Source organism: Balearica regulorum, chromosome 3 (assembly GCF_011004875.1).
Source record: "Balearica regulorum gibbericeps isolate bBalReg1 chromosome 3, bBalReg1.pri, whole genome shotgun sequence".
NCBI classification, from domain to species: domain Eukaryota; kingdom Metazoa; phylum Chordata; class Aves; order Gruiformes; family Gruidae; genus Balearica; species Balearica regulorum.
The window spans coordinates 106,942,306-106,962,668 of record NC_046186.1 but is presented as its reverse complement, the minus strand read 5'-3'; the positions used below and the strand labels follow the sequence as shown (position 1 = coordinate 106,962,668).

The 20,363-nt window shown below is 42.3% G+C and overlaps 2 protein-coding genes and 1 long non-coding RNA gene across 6 annotated transcripts in view; 2 read left to right on the top strand and 1 right to left on the bottom strand.

The window, feature by feature from the left end:
* The window catches only part of TMEM63A (transmembrane protein 63A), a 32,375-nt gene extending 25,804 nt beyond the window's left edge, over window positions 1-6,571 (top strand). For both annotated transcript variants that reach the window (XM_075749367.1, XM_075749368.1), the window contains 4 exons: window positions 685-852; window positions 4,349-4,464; window positions 4,820-4,882; window positions 5,465-6,571. In XM_075749367.1, coding sequence (XP_075605482.1) covers window positions 685-852; window positions 4,349-4,464; window positions 4,820-4,882; window positions 5,465-5,635 — 518 coding nt within the window. In that variant the 3' untranslated portion in view covers window positions 5,636-6,571. The remainder of the gene's footprint in view (window positions 1-684; window positions 853-4,348; window positions 4,465-4,819; window positions 4,883-5,464) is intronic.
* Window positions 6,572-7,080: 509 nt separating this feature from the next.
* Window positions 7,081-20,363, top strand: part of LOC142601122 (uncharacterized) — a 15,575-nt gene continuing 2,292 nt past the window's right edge. The window contains exons 1-3 of the long non-coding RNA XR_012834727.1: window positions 7,081-10,109; window positions 15,029-15,197; window positions 19,569-19,645. This is a non-coding gene — a long non-coding RNA (uncharacterized LOC142601122). The remainder of the gene's footprint in view (window positions 10,110-15,028; window positions 15,198-19,568; window positions 19,646-20,363) is intronic.
* EPHX1 (epoxide hydrolase 1) overlaps window positions 16,373-20,363 on the bottom strand; it is a 23,877-nt gene continuing 19,886 nt past the window's right edge. For all 3 annotated transcript variants that reach the window (XM_075749378.1, XM_075749377.1, XM_075749376.1), the window contains exons 7-9: window positions 20,021-20,129; window positions 18,954-19,079; window positions 16,373-17,414 (exon numbers count right to left, since the gene is read on the bottom strand). In XM_075749378.1, the coding sequence (XP_075605493.1) occupies window positions 17,207-17,414; window positions 18,954-19,079; window positions 20,021-20,129 (443 nt within the window). In that variant the 3' untranslated portion in view covers window positions 16,373-17,206. The remainder of the gene's footprint in view (window positions 17,415-18,953; window positions 19,080-20,020; window positions 20,130-20,363) is intronic.

Sequence of the window (20,363 nt, the reverse complement as noted above, 5' to 3'; positions counted from 1 at the left end):
GGCATAAGTAGTACTGAATCATTTTATATAGTTGGTATTTTCCTTTTGTAATCCAAAATTTTAGTAAGCTAGATAGAACATAATTAGCTAAATCAGATATTGTTCAGAACTGGTTTTAATCAACCTTATTATTGGGAGAATGTGGACGATTATTTTGTAACAATGTACGTGATACTTATATATATTTCATTTTGTGCACAGTTGTAAATATCTGAATGTGCTACTGCATACCAGAGCTGTTACAATTCATAGCTGTCACAGCAGTAACCGACTTGAAATCCAGTTGTGAATCTTTTGAAGGTTGAGAGGGAGACATTAAGCCACTGTTAGACCTTTCTTCCTTACCAGTACGGTGGTGGAGGAGTTACTGAGTCTTCCCTACCGGCTTGGCCTCCTGTGCCAGCACTAGGAAGAAGCTGTGGGCTCTCTCTGGGAGCACGAGTGGTGCCACAGAAGAGTGTGTGGAGACGGGGAGGCCCCGGGGTCTTGAGGTGGGGAAGCAACAACCTTAGGAGCAGGCTGCTGTTGTGCAACTGTACCCCATTCATATTTGGGCTGTGTCCACCAGTGGTATCTAGATTTTCAGTCACTTGGTGATTTCAGTCACTAGATCTTCTCACAGAATTGTTGCTTTGTATCAAGTCCTCAACAACCTCTCCTTGGCTCTCCCTTTTTTACTTGCAGGCTTAATATACATACTCCTGAAGCACATGGTTGACCGTTATAACCTTTACTATGCATATCTCCCTGCCAAGCTGGAGAAGAAGATGCACTTTGCAGCTGTGAATCAGGCCCTCGCAGCTCCAATTCTCTGCCTTTTCTGGCTCTATTTTTTCTCATTTTTGCGGCTAGGTAAGCATTACCTTTTTCGACCTAGAAGCTGCTCCTACCTCTCGTGCCAACTTACTGAAATTACATGTGAAGTTTCATAGGCTTTGTGGGCTTTTCTTTTTGCTTCCATAATTGGGAAGTCATGGTGGTTACCTGTGGCTCTAAATTACACAACATTTGCAGCTTATGTGAATTTGCATAAGATAATCTGATGGAGATGGCTGATATGTTAACTTAAACCTGTTAGCATGGAGCTTCATATTTCTTCATTTTACAGGAGGTCATGTGTTCCCTAAATCTGTAGAGTTTGAATTGGTCAGTTGGCCAGTGGAGTGACAGACAGTAAAAATCATTAAACAAAAAAAAATCTTTTCTGAATTAGCTCTTTCTAGTAAGATGGTCTCTGGCTTCACTACCTGGGTTTGTGTAGTCTGTGCATAAGTTTAATTTGCCTGCGTGAATTGGCTACTGCCTTTGTTGTACAGCTGCGATTTAGAAAGAATTGCTAGAATATTGGCTAATGCTAGTAAGACCTATGTTCTACGTAATCCGACAAACTTTACATGGAAGACTGCAGTGAGATGGTGACTCTCCTCCCCATATTGTAATTTAAAACCTCATGTTTTGCATGTCATTTATTTTAAAAATAGAGACCTCCTGTATTTTGCAAATATTTGGCATTGATAGCTTTGGCTGTGGTATACTAACAGTTTTGACATCAGAATAGATAGATTATAGCTTCCGGCTTTTTATCCGTGATGTAGAAGGAAGTATTTGGCATGGAACAGGGATGCTGGTGATGCCAGAAGGAGATGAGCTTCCCTTCTTGGGAAGGAGGACCGTGGTACCTAATAGTATTTTGCCCTTGTCTCTGCTTTCATAGCACTGATGAGAAATGACCATGCTGGCATTGTGATTTTCTAGCATACCAGTAGTAAAAAAGATATTGTTGGCAGACCATCATCTAACTTTAGAGGTAGCTCCCTGTGGATGCGAGAGGCACTCGGAACTATTGCTTCAGGCTGTCCTTGGATTTGAGCAGATGTCCCTGCATTACTTGTATGTTTGAGAGCTGCTTTTTTTCCCCTGTATTTTTGGAGCTTTGCAACCAGGAAGACCAACAAATCTGTCCTCTAAAATAACAGTAGAATTTCTAGAGCATGCTTTAGATAGAAAAATCATCTGCAAACACACAGCAATTGATGAACCTCTTTAATTGTTATGAAGGAAATCCTGGTGTAGCAAAAATTAAATCTTTATAGTAATGTTTTCTCATTCTGCATCTGTGGTAAAACCATCATTTGTTATGGAACCTAGTAATGGAAACCACAGACCGGATTACCGTGTTTGGCTTGGTCAGTGTAGAGGATCCTGTTTCCAGGATGTTGTTCAGTGATTTGTCGGTGCACAGGGCAGTCTAGCCAAGTGGTATGAGTCTGAGAGGGAGGAACTTGAGATTTTGATTTCATTGCCATTGATTTCACTGTTGCTTCTTGTGCCAAAGAGAAGGAAGGAGGGGGAAGAGTACTCTGCTTCCTTATCTGCAAAATAAATCAGTTCATGGTGTGTAAAGCTTTATTGCTTAGTCATTGATTTGTATGGTTTGCCTGGTGTGGATATTTCAGCCTGGTTGCAGAGTAGTGATATTAATATAAGTGAGAAAACAGAGTAATACAAGGCTGGAAGGACTTCTATCCCAGCTCTCAGTCAGGATCAAGTATCACTTGACTGCATACAGAAGTTGATAGGCTGTACTGGTGTCATCTATTTCTTTCTCGGTCGCTGTTTTCTCCCTCAACTCTCGTGCCATCCATCCATCATACACCAAGCACCACTGGGCCTCTTGCAACAGAGGTGGCAATGGTATCTGCAGTTCCACCCCTGTCTCCTGGAATAGTCACTGAAGTCCCATGTTCTCTAGAGCTGTTGGCAGGGAGGACTGCTGTGAGGGCATAGGGCAGGGAAAACTGATATTTGGAGATTTCTTCTTCCCTGACCTCTGCTGTTCGCCTTGTGGTTCACACCATACATTGGCTTTGGTATAGACATGCCTCACCAGCTGGTAAATACTGACGTAACCTACACTTATAAAAACAACCTCTTCTAAAGGACATTCCAGAATACCCATAGGGAGGTTTTTTCACTTCCCTTTTTGGTTTGAACAGTGATATGTTTGTGGGTTGGTTGTTTTTTGTTTTTTTTTTTTCATTTGGGGGGGATGTGTGCTTTTTTGTTGTGTGGGTTTTTTGGTTTGTTTTTTTTCCCCCTCATGAACAGATTTGCACAGAGCTTACATAACCTGCCAAAAAGTAAAACTTAGCTGTTGTATGCCACTACATATGCTGGGGTTACCACAAAAATATGTGAGGATTGGTGTTGCCTCTTTTGACTAAAGAAGTTTGGAAACAGCTAGGTTTTGGGTTGGGTTTTTTTGTCTGTTGGTTTGTTGTGTCCCCCCCCCCCCCCCAATATCTTATTCAAATCTCATTCAAATAATCTTTGCTGCAAAATGAGATTAATTTCTTCAGAATATGTCCCCAGTGGACCTGAAGAATAAGTCACTATAATTATTATAACTTTTTCCATATTAGAGGCTGCAACCATATCCTTTCCTATAGTTTTATCTCTCTCTCTCTCTCTTTCTCTCTTTCTGTCTCTGAAGAAAAACTTACCTTTCAGCTTAGTTCATGTTTACTCAGTTTCTTCTTTTGTTCCTTTTCCTTGGATTCCTCCCAGTTCTGTCCATATTTTATCGTGGTGTCCTACACAGACAGGGCTGCTCATGTTGAAGGTTCAGTAGCACCAGATAACTTTGTATAGGTACCAGAGATTTGCTGCTTTTGTTTTCTTCCTGTGTTTTGTGATAGCATCACACTATTGACTGCTTTCCAGCTTGTAATCATCAGTTGTATTCTGCAGTGCTGCAGTCTTGTTATCCCTCGTATCTACGTTTAATTTTTCCTTCCAAATTAGTTACTTACAGTTTCCTACATACAATTTCATCTTGCTGTTTGTGTTTTGTGGAGTTCTTTTTGTCCTTGAAAGAGGGTAGGGTCATCTATCAAGGTAATTTTGATTTCTTTTTTTCCTATTATTTTTTTCCTTTGGGTTGTTTGCAAGCCATCTAGTTTGGTGGCATCATGATATTTAATAAATGGATTCTATTACATTTCACAGATCATTAATGAAAGTATTTTAGAATTGAGTCCAGAATAGATGAATGAGGGAGGAGGAGGAGAATTGCTGTGAGTCTTGCTTATCATTCAAATATTGCAGCTGCCTTTCTTGGCATTTAAGGAAGCTGGAGAACCAACTTGCTCAGCAGTTTTACCAGTCAATGAGCTTTGTGTATAATGAAGCGCTCCTGTTTGTGGCTGGAAGTGGTGTGCCCAGTCCTATAAGGGAAAAACCCCACAATGCTTCTGAAAATGGGGAAGATGAAGTAAAGGTCTGGTTGGTTGGTTTTTCTTTTTCCTGCTATGTATTTTAATATTGTATTTTCTGGATATTTTTCTAGGCTTTAAAGCACCTACAACCATGTTTACCTTTCTAGTTGTCAACATCACAATTGTTATTTGCTTGGCTTATACTTGTTTTGGCTGTTTCAAGTACCTGAGCCCACTGAATTATAAGGTAAGCGATGGATACCTAACACCTTTCAGCACCTACCTATGTGCTTGATGTAGCGCCAGCTATTCCTACTGGGTTGTCTGTGCCTCCTCGCTAGCAACGTCTGTCTGCAAAGGTTCATTCCGGTAAGATGGCTAAAGAGGGCTGATAGTAGAGGCAGGCTGGCTGGCACAGTGGAAAGTCTGTCAACGTTAGCAGGAAAGAGCAGTATGGAAGAAGTATGCAGGAGGAGAGAGCACCAGTGCTCCACAGAGATCTCTCTGTGCAGGTTTTGGGGCGCTTACAATCTCTGTATATTGTTTTGACTTACTAATTTGATATTGTCTCTCTTCCTTTCCCCACCTGTTACTGGTTACAGATAGAAGACACGCAATGTGAAAGAGGAAATGATACAGATGCACCAACCATCCCAACATCTTCTGTAAGAAGTTAAGAGTTACTAATATTCTCTACATTTCCTAGAAAAACTTAATTTCTCACCCTGCTTACCAAAGAGCTTGTGTAGGACGTATTAGTCTGAATGGACTGTGGGACCAGAGAGTTCTGCAGCTGGGCTCCTTGACTGTTCCAAGGTGGTGTTCCAGAAGTACCTTCGGCTGACGTTGTAGGAGTAGTTGAGACACGCTACTTCCAGCAGCTCTGTACACTGTGTTCTGGGCCTTACACCAGGCAGATCCTCACCTCTGGACAGCTGCCAAGTGCAGTCAGTTGCCACTGCTTTGTGACTTTGAAAGTTGTGATGTGTGTAGTAGGTCTTACCTGCCATGTCACTAAAAAGGATGTAGGACTGAGGTAGAAATAGAGTCTTTGTGCCACAGTCTGCAAGTACAGGTGAGTGTTGCACCAGGAAGCCTCCAGTAGGGCGCGAAAGGCCTTAGGTGTTAAGGTGAAGAATGGGAAATGGATGAAAAGAAGAGTGGCGAGGGGAAAAATTATCCTGGGTGAATTATCTCAACGTTATACTTTGAGACACTAGTAAAATCCTTAACGCTTGTGATTTCAGATGTACGTCCCCCGAGTTTTGCATCCTCATTCTACAGAAAGGACGATGCTTGCCCATAAGGAGCAGCAATCATATGGCACCATGGACAACACTAGTTCACAGGCAGAAGAAATCGTAAGCTATTCTGCTGGACCTGCAATTATTGAGCAGGCATCGAGAGGTTCTCGTTGAATGCCAAGGACTAACACAAGGTGGAGCACTTAGTCCACGTTTAGGAGAACTAATTCCTTGCCACCACCTACTAAGTATTTCGTTTTATTTACGTATTCCTGCCTACAGAAGAGGTACAGAAATAATTCGTTGTGTCGTCTGCAGCTGTGCTCGGAGATTAAAAAACAGATGCCTTGGGACTGATTGTTTTCCACACTGTCCACACACATTGTGAAACAAACGTGTTGAACAGAGATGCTGATCCTCAGGGACTTCACTTATACTATATCATCACTTGCTTTATGAAGATAACTTATGCTGCATATAGATAACTGGTCACCAAAGCAAAGGCAGCTATTGCAGCTGTCATTTATTTATTCAAAATAATTATTGCTTAAAAAAACCAAAAACAACAAAAGTTTGGTATTTATAAACCTCTTAGGATGTGTTAAATCCTGAGGCAATGTCACTTTTGATGAAAATGCTCTTTGTGTGGGCGCTGAGGATGGTGTGTGGGAGTCTTTCCTTGTCACCCACAGTAGTCAGTGTAGACTTGACCATGTTACTTTTTTTTTTTCCTTAAAGGAGATGAGGGAGTTACTGTGCACTTGGGTACTAAAAGTACCAAAGCAAAAAGACGGGTATAAAGAAGGGAGCGATTTACCTGGTTTTATATATTTTTGGAGGGCATTTAGGTTGTTAGTTTCTGTTCACTATTTTTAAGGGCCTTCCACAATGAAAGTTCACCTGTCAATAATAAAGGATGTAAACATTTTATCTTTCTTTTAATCTTGGGTCAAAATGACAGATCTCTGGGCTTTTTCTATAGTGCCAATTATACGAGCTGTATAATACTAAGTTTTTAAATTATGTAGTAGGTGCCAATTTATTCCAAAGTACATTGTGTCAAAGTGTAACTAATAATCACGAAGCAATAAAACACCGAGTTCAGAGAAATTTCATGCTGTCATGATTGATTTTTTTTTTTTTAGTTTTTTTCTTTGTGTATTGAAACAGTTCTTTTGCTAGTTGCCTCGCAGCACGATCGCTGTCATGAACTGTTCGTAGGAGCGCTGTCATGAGGCTTAGAATGACAGTATGTCCCATGAGAGATTTGAATACTTTTAAATTTCTCTAGGAGATGAATCTTGGTGACCTCTGGGTAGGAGAAGGTTTTGGCCCTCCCAAGCCCTCTGTCTGCCTGCTCATCATTAAACTGTTAGTTCTTGAACTTGACCTTTTCTAGCATGTCTATGAAGCAGCAACATCTTGAGTTTGGAGTAGAACTTGTGCCATAAATAAGTGTGTGCAGATGTTCAGTGTCTTGCAGGACTGCTTCCAGCTTACTGAGACCAGTGCTCTGGACGAATGCTGAGCAGGAGACCTGTCCTGCTGCAAGAAGGACCCTGCAGAGCTCTGATAACCCTGATGACAAGCCCATCCTGTTAGCTGAAGGTACACATAACTACTCCTGGTTCTTAAAAGGCAAGTGAGGAGCCTTGTCGAGTCGGGGGGCATGGATTTGTGTCAGACTTCTTATACTATAACTTCAGTGTTGTGGTTTAGCCAGGGGGTGGCATGTGTGGCAGGGAGTGTTTTGATTTTAGCAATCATGGTATTACTAGAGGTGGTAAGTACACTGAATGTTGTGGGGTTTTCTTCAGCCATCTTGGTATTACTGGAGGTGGTGTGTACCCTGGATACAAATTGCCATTTAAGATTGGTATTCAAACCAAGAAAAAAAACCCGATAGACTCCACGTTTTTTTACTTGTCTCTGAGTCTCTCATACAGATATGAGGGCAGGAGGAGGAGACAGATCCTGTTGTATTAATTAGATCAGAAGTCTGATTGTTCTAACTAATTTCTAGCTGCAGTACCCCATGTCATACAGATGTCTGCAGAAGCAGTAGACATTTATGTGTATACTAATTGGGGAAACAAGTATTTCAGCTACCACACTTGGCCTGTTTACAGTGCTGGTACTGCGGGATTTTTATGCTCTGTGGTATATCTTACTTTTTTGAACAGTGACTTGATATTCACTGTGTGGTTCTCTGTGTCATATGAAGGACAAAACCGCTTTTGGTGATTGGATTTCGTTTTTGTGCTTGGAAGGCTGCTGAACCTTAGTAATGAAGCTCCTTGTGGCTGGCACAGGTTCAGTACAGACAGGGCCAGCTCTCCTGTGAACTTTCATAAACCCACTTCCAGTCATGCTAACGTGCTTCAGATACAGAATATGGAAAACCTACTAGGTAATGGAAAGTTGCATCTTGCTTAAAGAGTCATTGCTGGCATTTGAGGAACCAGTTTATGTGTCTGATGGGGAAACCACCTGCATATTTCCCTTACGTAGTAGCCATTCTTGTTTGCCACCATACTCTGTTTCACTTTAAACTCATAGAAATGTCTATGATATTAGGACATGCACTAATTTGAGTAAAGGCTGGGTTCACCTATTAGTAAATTACCACAAGACCTCCATGTACAGCAACGCACAAATTAAAGGCCGGTTTATCACTTTTGCGATGTTGTGCTTGCTTCCCTAGTACCTTTTGGGTCTCTCTCTGAGAGCTGGAAGTAATTAGGAAACTGCACTGGCTCTAATTCATTCCTTCATGCTGGTAGATATCTCTGAGAGGATAAAATTAGATCAGCAGGAGAAACTCCCTGCATTCCTTGCTGAGCCTTAGAGAAAAGCTGAGGGATGGAAGCCTCAACAAATGTGGATATTGGCCGCACTGTATGCGAAATTCATATTTTAAAGCCGTTGCACGTTCTTTACTGTTCTTTTTATAAATCTTTTGGCAGGAAGCCTAAGCAAATGGCCCAGCTGGAGTTACTGATCCTAGCTCCCAGAAGCCATATTTGCTGAGATGCAGCGCCTGCTGCTTGCCATGCATTGCTCAGTTGGAACAACTCCTCCCCACCACCTCCCTCCTGGCTAAGTCCTTCCTTGTGTTCCAGCAGCCACCACCAGCAGTGCTCCGGTGGAACGTGAGTCCCAGACAAGTCTGATGCTCGAGCATGTGGTCTGTGATGGGATCCTCTGTGACACAACTGAGGGGACAACCTCTGAAGAGTTGAAGAATGGAGCTCACTTGATATTGCATAATTTGGTGTGCTTCTGCAAAGACCTCGCTGTAGAGCATTTTCTTCACTATAGAAGAAAATCATATATGGTATGCTGAGACTCAAAAAAACCCACAACAAACCAACAAAAAACTTGGCTTGTGTAGATACAGCTAGCTCTGTGCCAGTTAGAGCTTCTTCTATACGTGTGCCCAATTTGGTTCACCTCCTGCCCTACTACAACACATCCTCAAGACCCAAATGAAGATGCAATTTCTCGTTTGCATTAGGTACACACCTCCATGCCTTGTCTTCCTTCGGGCTTTTCCAGTGTTCTGAGCCAAAAGCAGGTATCTCTGCTGGCTAAGGTTTTACAGGATTCAGTGTACCACTAAACCGTGTTCTTTGTATCTCTTCACAGAAATCCAGTTCCCAGCTCTGCTTCCCCACAGATGCAACCAGTGCAACTGAAAGCTTTCTCATGTATGATCTACAGATAGTTCATTTATTAACATTTGGAAGCCTTTAACTTTTATGGTTTTCAAGAAGGTGGACTTGTCCTAGGAGCAGCAGACCACAGAGGTGTTCTCCTGGCTCTTAGCACCAGCGAGCTGAGGCGCACAGGCAGATTTGGGAAGGAGGGGTCTTTTTCTGTCACTAACACAAACCCAAGTCCATTGAGTACCAAGAGACCATGCTTTAATGTCTCTAAACTGCAACAATACAAGGAAATACACGCTTTTAATTCCAGGGTCATAACTTTCAAAAAGGACATGTGTCTTGTCTTCTTAAAGTGGTGTTGCAAATTCCTTCTCTGTCTAATCTAGGCAAGACTTCTTGAATGATTCCGTTTGTCAACTATCTGTAACAGCTGCAAATGCCTGTTTCAGATATCTCTGAGGGCAGCTGTCTGACAGATCAAAACAAAGGAAGAGACCAAAAGCAGAGGCACTGAAGATTGAGTCATTAGAACATTCTTCCTCTAATTTTTCAGTTCTTGGATTAACTCCTGGCTCTTGCTTTGTATCTGACACCCTAGTGGTTAGGTCATAGCATCTCAGCTCCAGCCAAGTGCAACTCCCCAGTGTTTGTGTGCTCAAACACAGAGCTCCTGGTTATCTGCACTTGCATCATTGTCAGAGTCTGTAAGGTTTTGTTGTTTGGAGAGAATGTCTGTCAAGATCAGCTGTTGTTGTTCTATTGCATGTACCAAAATTAGCTTTTAATTCTTTTGACGAAATGACAGATGGGGTCCCATGAATTGACTGGTGTAGTATATGAAGCTGCTTCTTACTCAAGGTGCCTCCATTACTAATCTCTTCCAACCAGGAGCCTGCTGTCTCCTTTACAAGGTGACTCTGGGCTCCTGGGTGAAAGCAAACATTGTTGCATTCCTGGAGAAGGATTTGTTCCCTTCCTGGGTAAGTTCTGGTGGAACATGTATCTGATCTCATTTTTGAATGGATTGGGAGTCCCACCTGAAGACCAACTCTTATGGCTAGTAGAAAGCAATATTCTGTGGTGTTAAGTAAGAATTTGACTAACTTAACAAGCAAAATATATTTCCAGCTTCAATTCTGGATGGACTTCTCTTTCCACTGAAGTTCTGGTTTGGAAATGTCTACTGATACAAAGTTTGTGGTCTTCAGCAGTCCAGAGCTTCATCCCATCCTATCATTTCCTAAGATGCGATAGATGGGTGATACATATGATGTAACGCAGATATGATAGTGTCATTTTAATGCCTTACAACACTTTCATCTTCCAGACTGTAAACTGATGATTAGGTTTCGATCTTGAAGTAAAATAGCTTTTTCTGAGAAGTCAGAGGACAATGGTTGCAAGATCTGGTATTCTTGGATGCTCTGTGCTAGATCTGTGCATGACACTCAGGTGGGAATGAGTGGGACTGTAAATAGCCAAGAAGAGAGGGAAATTTTCACATCTTTTCTAGACTTGGTTAATTAAGAGCTGGTTAATAGTTAATGAAGACAGTATTCTCAAAAGTGATGTTTAAAATAGAGTTCTAAAAATCTAATGCATGGTTTTTCATAAGGTACTCCTGAATAAAATAGGAGCCAGAATTTGTTGCTGTCTCATATCATTACTGCTGTGTGGTTGTGAACCTCCAATTTTTATGTAGTGATGTGAAAGTTTGTGATGGAAGTTAGTGACTGGTTTTGAAAAGTATCTATCTGTTCTGCTTCTCAGATGTTTAGTAAAAAAAAAAAAAGTTGCAGTACAGGAGGAAGATTGAGGGCAGTGGGAATGTAAGATAGATGTATTTTTGTACACAGCTTGCCTTCCATCTGTATGAAAATCTTTCATGCACTTCCTGATGTTTTATACTTGGCTTTTCAGATCGACTAGCTTTATTACAGCCTGCTTTCCTGAAATGTAAAGCACCAAGTTGCTTCTTTCAAGTGAAGATGTTCCATGTCAAAACTTATTTTGAATTCTATTTTTTTTCCCCCTCCATCTATAGACATAGAGAAATAAACCCAGTAGCTATCTCCACAGAGGAAAATGGAAAAGGAAGTGTTTTAAAAAATTAAGTACCATAATTTGGTTGCAGGCAATGATTTTTTTTTTTATGACAGGGTTCTTGCTTTAGAGAATGGAGCAGGCTTTTTTTATTCTTTTATATGCCTGTAACTTTAAAAGTGTTCCTAAACTAGGAAGAATTCAGTCACTTCTGAGACCAGAAATCAAAATCTGCTGGGAAGAAAAGGGCGAAAATTGCGAAATAAATCAGTGGTGCACCTTTTAAGAGGAATCCTTTGAGCAATTATTTTTGTTATTCAGCTTCAAAAGGGAAAAGACCTCGTGGTGAAGTTAGAATTGTAATATCTGTGTTCTGCAGTGGGTTCTTCTGCTCAGTTTGTGTGAGATACCACTTAATCCCTCTTTGTCTCTGGTTTCTCTGAAACATTAAGAATGCCTTCTGATTACTGCAAAAAAGCTTCATCAGCCACAAAAGACTTGGGGTGGTGCAAAAAAAAAATTCCATTGAGATAAAAATGTAGAGGTGGACCTTAGTTCCCTTCAGGCTACACAAGAATTCCTAGACTCGAGAGATACAAATGTATTTACGTACAAACAGAGTCCAACAATGCAGGCTTGGTTGCAAAAGAGTTTGAGAACTGCCGGAAAATAAAGCTGCTCATAGGCTTCCTGTGTTTGGGGAAGTTGACGGGTTTGTAGGTGCCCTCTGAGCAGAGATGAGATCCCACGCGGCAGTCATGGCCATAGTCCAAAAAGTGCGGGGGACTCCTTAGGCTCAGCTGGAGCAGAACAGCAACTCAAGCTCGTGGAATCACACTGAGCGAGGGATGCCACGCAGGTAATGGGGAAAATGTTAGCTGGGCGAAGCCATTCCCCACTGCAGAGGAGGATGGTCCCATCACTGATCCGAATACCTCGGGGTGGAACACATCCACATACCTGTGTGCAATGGACAACTGGGAAAGAAGCAACAGTATGTGGATCATGTTAAGAAGGAAGGATGGGGTATTTATCAGGAAGCCAGTACCAGCAGGACAGGCAGAAGTTGGGTTTGCATTGGATGTGGAGTGGATACCAGTGAGGGGCAAGCCAGCGACTGGGAGGAATTTTGGAGCCGAGGGTGCGATTTCTCTTTTCACCTGCCCCCAGGGCCTGGCCCTCCCTGGGCCCAAAGCAGGCTGCAGCTGCTGCCCCTGCGAGGAGACAGCTGGGCTGCAGACATGGCCAGAGCCCCTTGCTCAGCCTTGGGGGCCGGAGGCTTTGCAGGGGCAATGCCGGGCCCCTCGTAGCTGCTGGGACAGGCAGCATAGGCGAGGTGAAGCAGTCGGTTTCCCTCCTTCATCCCTCTCTTGTCCTGTTGAAATGGTTGTGAGTCAGTCTTCACATATTTGTCGCGTTGGTACCTTGACTTGGTAGCTGGGCGGTTGAGTGTAGTTTTGTATCCTCATGTTCCTGTTCACCTTTTTCTCCGCACTGTACTCCCTCTGCACTGATCATCTGCAGTGGTCTGAACCCTTGCTGCAAATGGGGATGATCTTTCATTTAAGAAGATGGAAACTCATCACTTAAATCTCATTTATTGTTTGTGCTATCCTCAGAACCTCAGACAACCAGTTATTAAACACAGGGAGAGCATGAACATCCATCTTAACATCTTAAAATCCCATCAGGAAGGTATTTTGAAGACTGACGTTTGGACTACATCTAGCAAGGGGAAGGAGCTGTCACTCAGCGCAGATCTGTTTATAAATACCACTCTCCGGAAGACAACTGACAATTGTAATGGCGCTAATTCTTCTAGCGGCATTGCCATAACACCATCAGGGCTGTCTGGCACGGCACAGGATATTTCTTCTGTGAAAGAAAACTAATCCTAAGCAAGATGGTTTTAGTGTGAGTTATGTTCCTGAAAGCGCTATTACAGCAAGTAAAACAAGTGGCATCATTTCTCAGTGTTTTAAAATAAGCTAGCCTGAAATCAATATGGATTTATTCCTTCTCTCTTCCCACAGTATCCAGAAGGATCTTTCCATCCCTCTTTCAGACAAAAATATACCTTCATTTACTGCATATTATGTATTGCACCTGCTGTAAAACAGAATGTACATTTGATTGACTGTCTTGAACGGATCAATCCCTGCCCCCAAGCAATCCTTGCTGACTCAGTGGTGATGAATAGTGCCCCGTATGGATCTAGAGCTGACTGTGATGCTAGACCCAACAGATTCTATTTTTCACTATGTCATGGTTTAACTTCCTTTTTTGTAGGGAAGTGTGATTTCTATTCATTTTTTTTTCATTCATAATCAGAGTAATGTCTGACTTTTTTGTTTAATGAAGTCTTGTTTAGTTGTATGAGATGCTCAACGGCTACATATAGTGCCTTGGATTTTTCAGGACTTTATGGTTTGTAGTTTAAAAATCAGAAGTCAAACTTAGTTGGAGTTAATTTAGCTGGAGCTGTATGAGAAGATGATGACTGTACTAGTGTTTTTCCATAGCAGAAGCAGGTACTTTCCAAAGCACTTCAGTTGGAGGGGCAGAGTTTGAGTTCTGTTTATTTTCTGTGGCATCTCCATGGTTCTAAACCTCTTACCCAGAGTCTTTATGGCTGTAACTGCCTAATTAAAAAGCCATGGTTAGGTCAGCTACTTCTGGTTTCAGTGTGGGATAAATGCATGTTTTGGAGCAACTTAAGGAGGAATGGCTTTTAGGACAGCAGTTTCTTTGAGCAGACTTTGGGGCAACTTTGGTCCAGAAACAGAAGCTGCATCAAGAAATTGCACTGGAGCAAAACAAAGTGTTTGGAGTATGAAAATGTCACCGGATTCTGGGTTCTCCTGAAGGCTGTAGCTACCATTTCAAAGAGCCTTATTCCCAAGAAACAGCTCAGCCAGCCCAACAGCAGTGCATTTGGCCTTGTTGAAGGAAACTGAACAGCAGGTACTCAGCTGCATCAAATAAGAACAAGTATAACAGCGCAGAGAGTCCCTTCTTACTGCTTATTACTGTTGCAATAATCTGACATGCAGTTACTTGCTAACAGAAATGCTAAACCTCTTTCTGATTATCTGACTTCTGTACTGCTCACTATAGCAATGCACCAAATGCCTGTTTGCCAATACCAGAGTATCAGCAGTGAGTCTGGATTCACTCAAGGTGATTATCAAATCCAAATCTCAGGCTCGCGGGAGAGCTGCTCCCTGCAGGAAGAGAGGCAGATACTATTGCTAGCCCACAAACACTTCATTAGTATTAAACCTTGTGCTACTAGCAGGGGGATGGGCTGTGTTTTGCTAAAAACAGGTACTATTTTGAAAAAGGGGTCGGGAACTGATGGCAGACTGTATAGCTGGTGCATAGCTGGATTTTATACTCTTTCACATTGTCATAGTATTTCACTGGATCTTTGTATCTAAGTGTAGATAAGTAGGTGATGAAAAACAGCTGCTGCTAGCTGTGAGTTAAAGTTTGAGAACTGTGACATCAGAATTCAGAACAACCTTTGCCATAGAACAGGGATTTAATTATCATTTTTAAGCTTCTAAAATCTACACCTTCTATGTCCAGATTTGTTTCTCTTTCAGACAGTAGCTAATCAACCCCATTTCCGTGCTGGATTTAGCGTCTTGTGCCTATCTTCTATACTAAATAGACCTGACAGTGTGGATGGCTGGTGTTGGTAGTCGGCTGAAGTGCACTTACCTGGTGCACAGAGTGGGGCAAGGACGTGCTCGCTTATTGTCTCTGTTCGTTATGGTTGTCTCAGATTGGTGAGCACTGTGAGGCATATTTAAAAATAGAAAGATTCTACAGGCAGTTGTTTTTTGTCCAGCTCTCACTGGTGACGGAGCCTGGATGAGCTGCTGTACTGACAGATGACAACGCAGCGTCCTGATGTGCCTCCTTTCAGCGAGGCTGCGTCCCTTCAAGCAGCTCTGCTCCAGAAGGGAGACTGAAAACGCTTTGAGCCTTCTCTTCGCATCTGAAAATCGGTTTGGCAGGTATCGTATAGCAAACTTCCCTCCCACTTACTTTATCTGTGTTGTGACTGAAAAGTCCCTGGGGAAGTATCCAGTTATACCAGGTGTGGCACTGCTCCCTAGCGCTGCAGCAGATGTCTGCGTGTGCGGTGAAGATGAGAGGATGATCTCCAGCTCTGAAATATAAGGCCACACAGGGGACAGATCAAGACTTGTGCAAGCAGGAGCACAGTGGTGCCTGCAAACAGTTGTCCTTGTCAGGAGTGAGCCGCTTCCTCCTGAATAAGCAACCTGCTTTTAGTATACTGAACCTGAAACAAGTTTGGGGATGGTCTTCTCTGAGAAGAATCTATTTTAGATAAAGTGAATGATTCTGTATTTTCTTTGTGTCTACTCAAAACAGATGGCCCTGAACCATACAATATTTTGCAGAGGAGAACATAAATTTTGACTAATGAAACCATTCACAAGTAAACGTAGAATTAACACTTGCTATTAATGTGGAAGCAGTCAGCTCTCTTTAAAGAGGTACAGCTTGAAGGTCTAAGGCAGCACTGCAGTCAAATCTTGTAGGGAGACCTGAGAGCTATTGTGCCTTCCACTACTGGCACCCAGGTGCAGAAGCACAGAAGGCAGAGGAAAGGTGGCAAGGGGTCTCGCTTCTGCTCACAAAACTGATCCCAGCTGATCTGCAACCCCTCTGCCCTAATGACTTTCTGTCATGGCATGTCAGGTGGCTTTGAGATTCAATTGTGGCCAGTGGGAGTGTTGATTTTTCTTCTGTGAAATAAGCTAGTTGGTGTTCTTGAGTCTAAAGCCCTGTGGGATGGAGCAAGGCTCTGCTGGAGGGACTGTTATTTAACAGCTTCCATTTCAATTAGTTTTGTGAAATACAACTAATCTGTGCAAGTGTTACTGGTGGATTATATTTCCCTGTGCTTGCAGGGGTAGGGAAGTATATCAGAAATGATGGGAGAACAAAACCATACTGCAGTCAGTCATCTGGATACAGTTTAAGAGGGTTTGAAGCTCAACTGCACACACTAGGGACTGTTACTGGCAAAAACATTCAATTTTCTTTGAGTGGTTTGCCTTCAATCTGACCTTTGTAACAGATGCAGTACAGAAGTGATACTTCTCTTTGCTGTTACCAAGCAAGATCCCAATTATTAAAAAAAGAAAGCAACAGCCATTAATCAAAATTTTAATGCAAGTTTCTTTTAATTTTGAATTAATCAAATTTTTGTTTAATAAGAGGTATTTACAATACCCTGCAGAAGCAGTGCAAAGCCACAGTGTCTTGAGCCTACCCAGGGCTCTGGTTTTGTAGAGTACTGGGCTATAATTACTCCTACCCCACCCCTCCTCCTGGTCCCAGCTACAGGCACCTGTGTGTTTCAGCTGCTCCTCACACATTGCTGTCCCAGGAGCCTGATGCAGGGGAGCTGAGCTTCCTCATGGCCAGGGAGCTGCTTGACAGCCCAGGCTGGAAGAGCCAGGCAGCCAGCAGTAGCCAGCTGGCTAGTTTAATGGTACTTAGATCATCAATGCTGCTTAACAGTGCACTCATGCAAGTTAGGTCTTGCTAGGCTGTTCCCCATTCTTTACGTGAGGAACCTCACACCTACACCAACTCAAGTTTTACTGCTGCCATGAAAAAAAAGCCTTTCATAACAATTAAACTGATACTAGTTATGTTATTAGTTGTAAGGTCTATTTTTCAATTTCAAAGCAAGTGTCAGTAATACTACAGAATAGATGGTAGAAGTCTCTGCTTGGGGGAGAAAAAAATTAACTGATCTTCATGCTACCTTCTTAGCCTACCTGAACAAAAAAACCCACCCCAAAATCAGTATGTCCCCACAGCAGTATCTCATGGAGATGTACTGCATTTTTCTTCTTGTCCTCTCTCATCTGATCAAGAATAAGCTCTAATTACATGGATTACAGTAGACTTAATAAGGCCTGTAACATGTGCTAAGCTATAAGCAATTACCCTGCTGTTAATAGATTTATTCTCCTTTCTTTCTCTAAAGTTGCTTTTTCTCTACTTTCCCAACAAATTGCAGAATATCTTCAGCAAGAAGCTTAGGTTCCTCCAAAGCTGCAAAGTGGCCACCTCGAGGCATGAAGTGGAAGGAAATGATGTTGGTGTATTTCTTCTGGGCCCAAGATTGAGGTGTGTGCATGATTTCATTAGGGAAGGAGGCAATGCCAGTAGGTACTTGTACTGTCAGCCTAAGAGAGGAGAGAGAATAGTTGCAATCTTTCAAACACTTGGAAGAAATGGGAAGTCCCAGGGAAAAGTTGTTCTTAAGCAGTTGGGCACACTGCTGTTAGGCAGTTAAAATTTGAGTTCCGCATCCTAGATTTGAACATTTGACAACACTCCCAGTCCTGGGGGGGGAAAAGGTCTAATTTCTGCATACATTGGTATGTATTGGCAGTTTTGCAAGGGATCCAGGGCATGAGAGTTAGAAGCATGGAAACTGAGAACAGAGCCCTAGGAGGTGGTGGGTATCGAGTTTCCTCATATCGCACTTGGGGCTCAAGAGTCATGTATTGAGGAGAAAGCACACAGTGTGACAAGGGCTGGAGAGAGATGTACGGTGAAGATTACAACTAGAACATGTTGAGCCTGTCAGGATAACTGGAGGGTAGGAATTACCTTGAACTGCTGCAGAGGGGGAGGAGAGGGGAGGAATAACAGAGAGTGAATCGAGACTGGTCCAGAAGAAACACTTCTGAACTTGAGACTTCACCCTGTAAAGTAGCTCTTGCTTTTAACTGGCACAAATGTACTCTACAGAACACTTTGTGTAAGTGTAGGGAAGCAGCTGGATTTGAGGGGAAATGTACCTTAGAGAGTGGAACGATCCATGCTTGTTATAAACAGAGCAACATTTTCTAGGTTTAAACATCCTGTACATAGAAGCTGCACTGTCAGAAGTGACAGACTTTAGATACAAAAATTGCTGGGCCTATAACCACAGGAAGCCCAAAAACAGGGTGCCTAATTTTACATAGGACTCTGAGACTCTTTCCCTCTAGGCACATAGAAGCTTATGTAGCTCATCTCATGTAGGCTAAACTGGAGCAGGATACTGCCCACAGCGTAGCCACAACAGCTTCAAGAACTGAGTCAGCTTACTAGAAGCATCATTTCACAGCTAAATACCATAGCACTGTGGTGCAAATACCTCAGGGCAGGTTTAAGCCTTCACTAATATTCAAGCTGACACAAGTATATGCACCCAAGCTGCTGTCTTAAGTGTCTGCGCAGCAGGAACATCAGTCTTAATGACTTTCAAATTATGCACTTTGTCACTAGACTGAAGTTGCTTCCAAAGGTAGGACTTAAATCTTTTGCAGAAATAGACAAACTGTGTCCAGGAAAATGCTAGAACTATAAACCAAATAAGCTACAAACAAAACTGACTGCATGACTCAGTTGTAGGCTAATTTAGTAACTAACTGAAGTAAAATCTGGAAGTACTTGCATGTGCTTTTCCTGAGTTGGATACACCAGGAATGGGAGGTCCTCATGCAGTTCCTCCAGTCAGATATCCTCACTGATCGTTCACAATTCTTACCTAATGACCGTGTTTTCCAAGCACAACACAGTACGTCAACCAACAGACTTGTCCTGCAGAGGAACACTGTGATACAGCATTGCTTTTCCTCAGCATTCAGAAACCTTCAACAGCTATAAGTAACCTGTCTGCAACCATAAAATTAAGTTCGGGGCAAAATATTTAAAGAAAAAAACCCACTTACTTTTCATGTTTCTGTGTGCCTATCCCCTTCTGTAAATTTTCTTTGTAGAAGCGCATTGAGGAGACTATACAGCCTGACACCCAGTAGATCATGATATTGGTCAGCAGATCGTCCAGGTTAAACTTCCTGAATGAGTAAGCCCAGAGATTGCTTAGTTAGAACTGAACACCATTTTGTATTACTTTAGCAGGGACTTGACTTTGGTTTGGTTCTAAGGAAAAAAAAAAAAGTTACAAGGCAAAAATAGTTAACTTGGTTAAGAGAGGGTTGAGAGGTGAAGCCTGTTATTCCCCCTCTGTCTGTCAGTAGCCAAATAAGCATGTTAAAGGCTTTCAGACACAAACTAGGAAGTGGCATCTTAACTGCTACACAGAAGGCAGACTCCAACAAGCACCTTGTGTCCACAGCCTGGGAGGGTAGGAGCAGAAGAACACGTGGAACAGCTCGTGCCATTCATTATTCATAATTTAAAATGCTACCATGAGCCATCACACCAACATGTGCTGTAAACAGTGCATCATGTTTCATATCAAATTATTAGCTGTATGCAGTGCCAACATTCTATTCAAACCCATTGTCACTGGACCTTTTCATAACATGCTCCACTCCTGCCAGGCACCTCTGTAATTTTCAAAGGGGACTTCACCCCAGATTCCTGCTGTGCACGAAGAATGAACCTTTATTAGCAAATGGTATGTAAATGAAGCAATACTGATCAATTTAAAACAAATTCATAGAGAGTTAAGTATTAGTATTAAAATGAATCATGAGTTCTGTTTCCCAGCATCTTAAGGTAGGTTAAACTTTGTTTTTTCTGTCCTAATGAGATTCTTCCACCCAAGTCAGTTTTTAATCCCCAGAAGTTGCAGGGTGTATCTCTTTTTCTAGGAGATCAAAGTGGGAAGGGAGTACATCAGCCTTCATGGCCTATTTGCTTCTTTGTGTGCTGTAGTACAGCACTGTGCCATTGTGGTCACTACAGGCTCCCTACCAGATGCCAGGCGCTCAATTCAAACTTCTTTAGCTATGACTCTGGGGCTCAGTGACCTCATTCAAAATGGCCTTACCGCTCTAGTCCTCCATCCTCTAAGTTACGGAATTCCAGATCAGTCCATGTAGAAAACTTCTCCAAGATGTATGCAGCCAGTCCTACAGGAGAGTCATTCAAACCACAGCCTGAAAAGGAGGAGGAACATTTAACTAAAATTGCGATATCCAACTGCTGAACTCAAGGCTGTTACAGAAGTGGCCCGTTATAATATGGGGTAGATAACTTTACAAAGCTGTTCCAGCAGCTATGTTCTTAAATAAGTTAGTAGAACAAGTTGGAGCTATTTATTGTTGAATCATAAACTGATACTGCCTACAAACCAACAGGCTCTGCGTTAGCTCACACTGTATGTTTTTTGA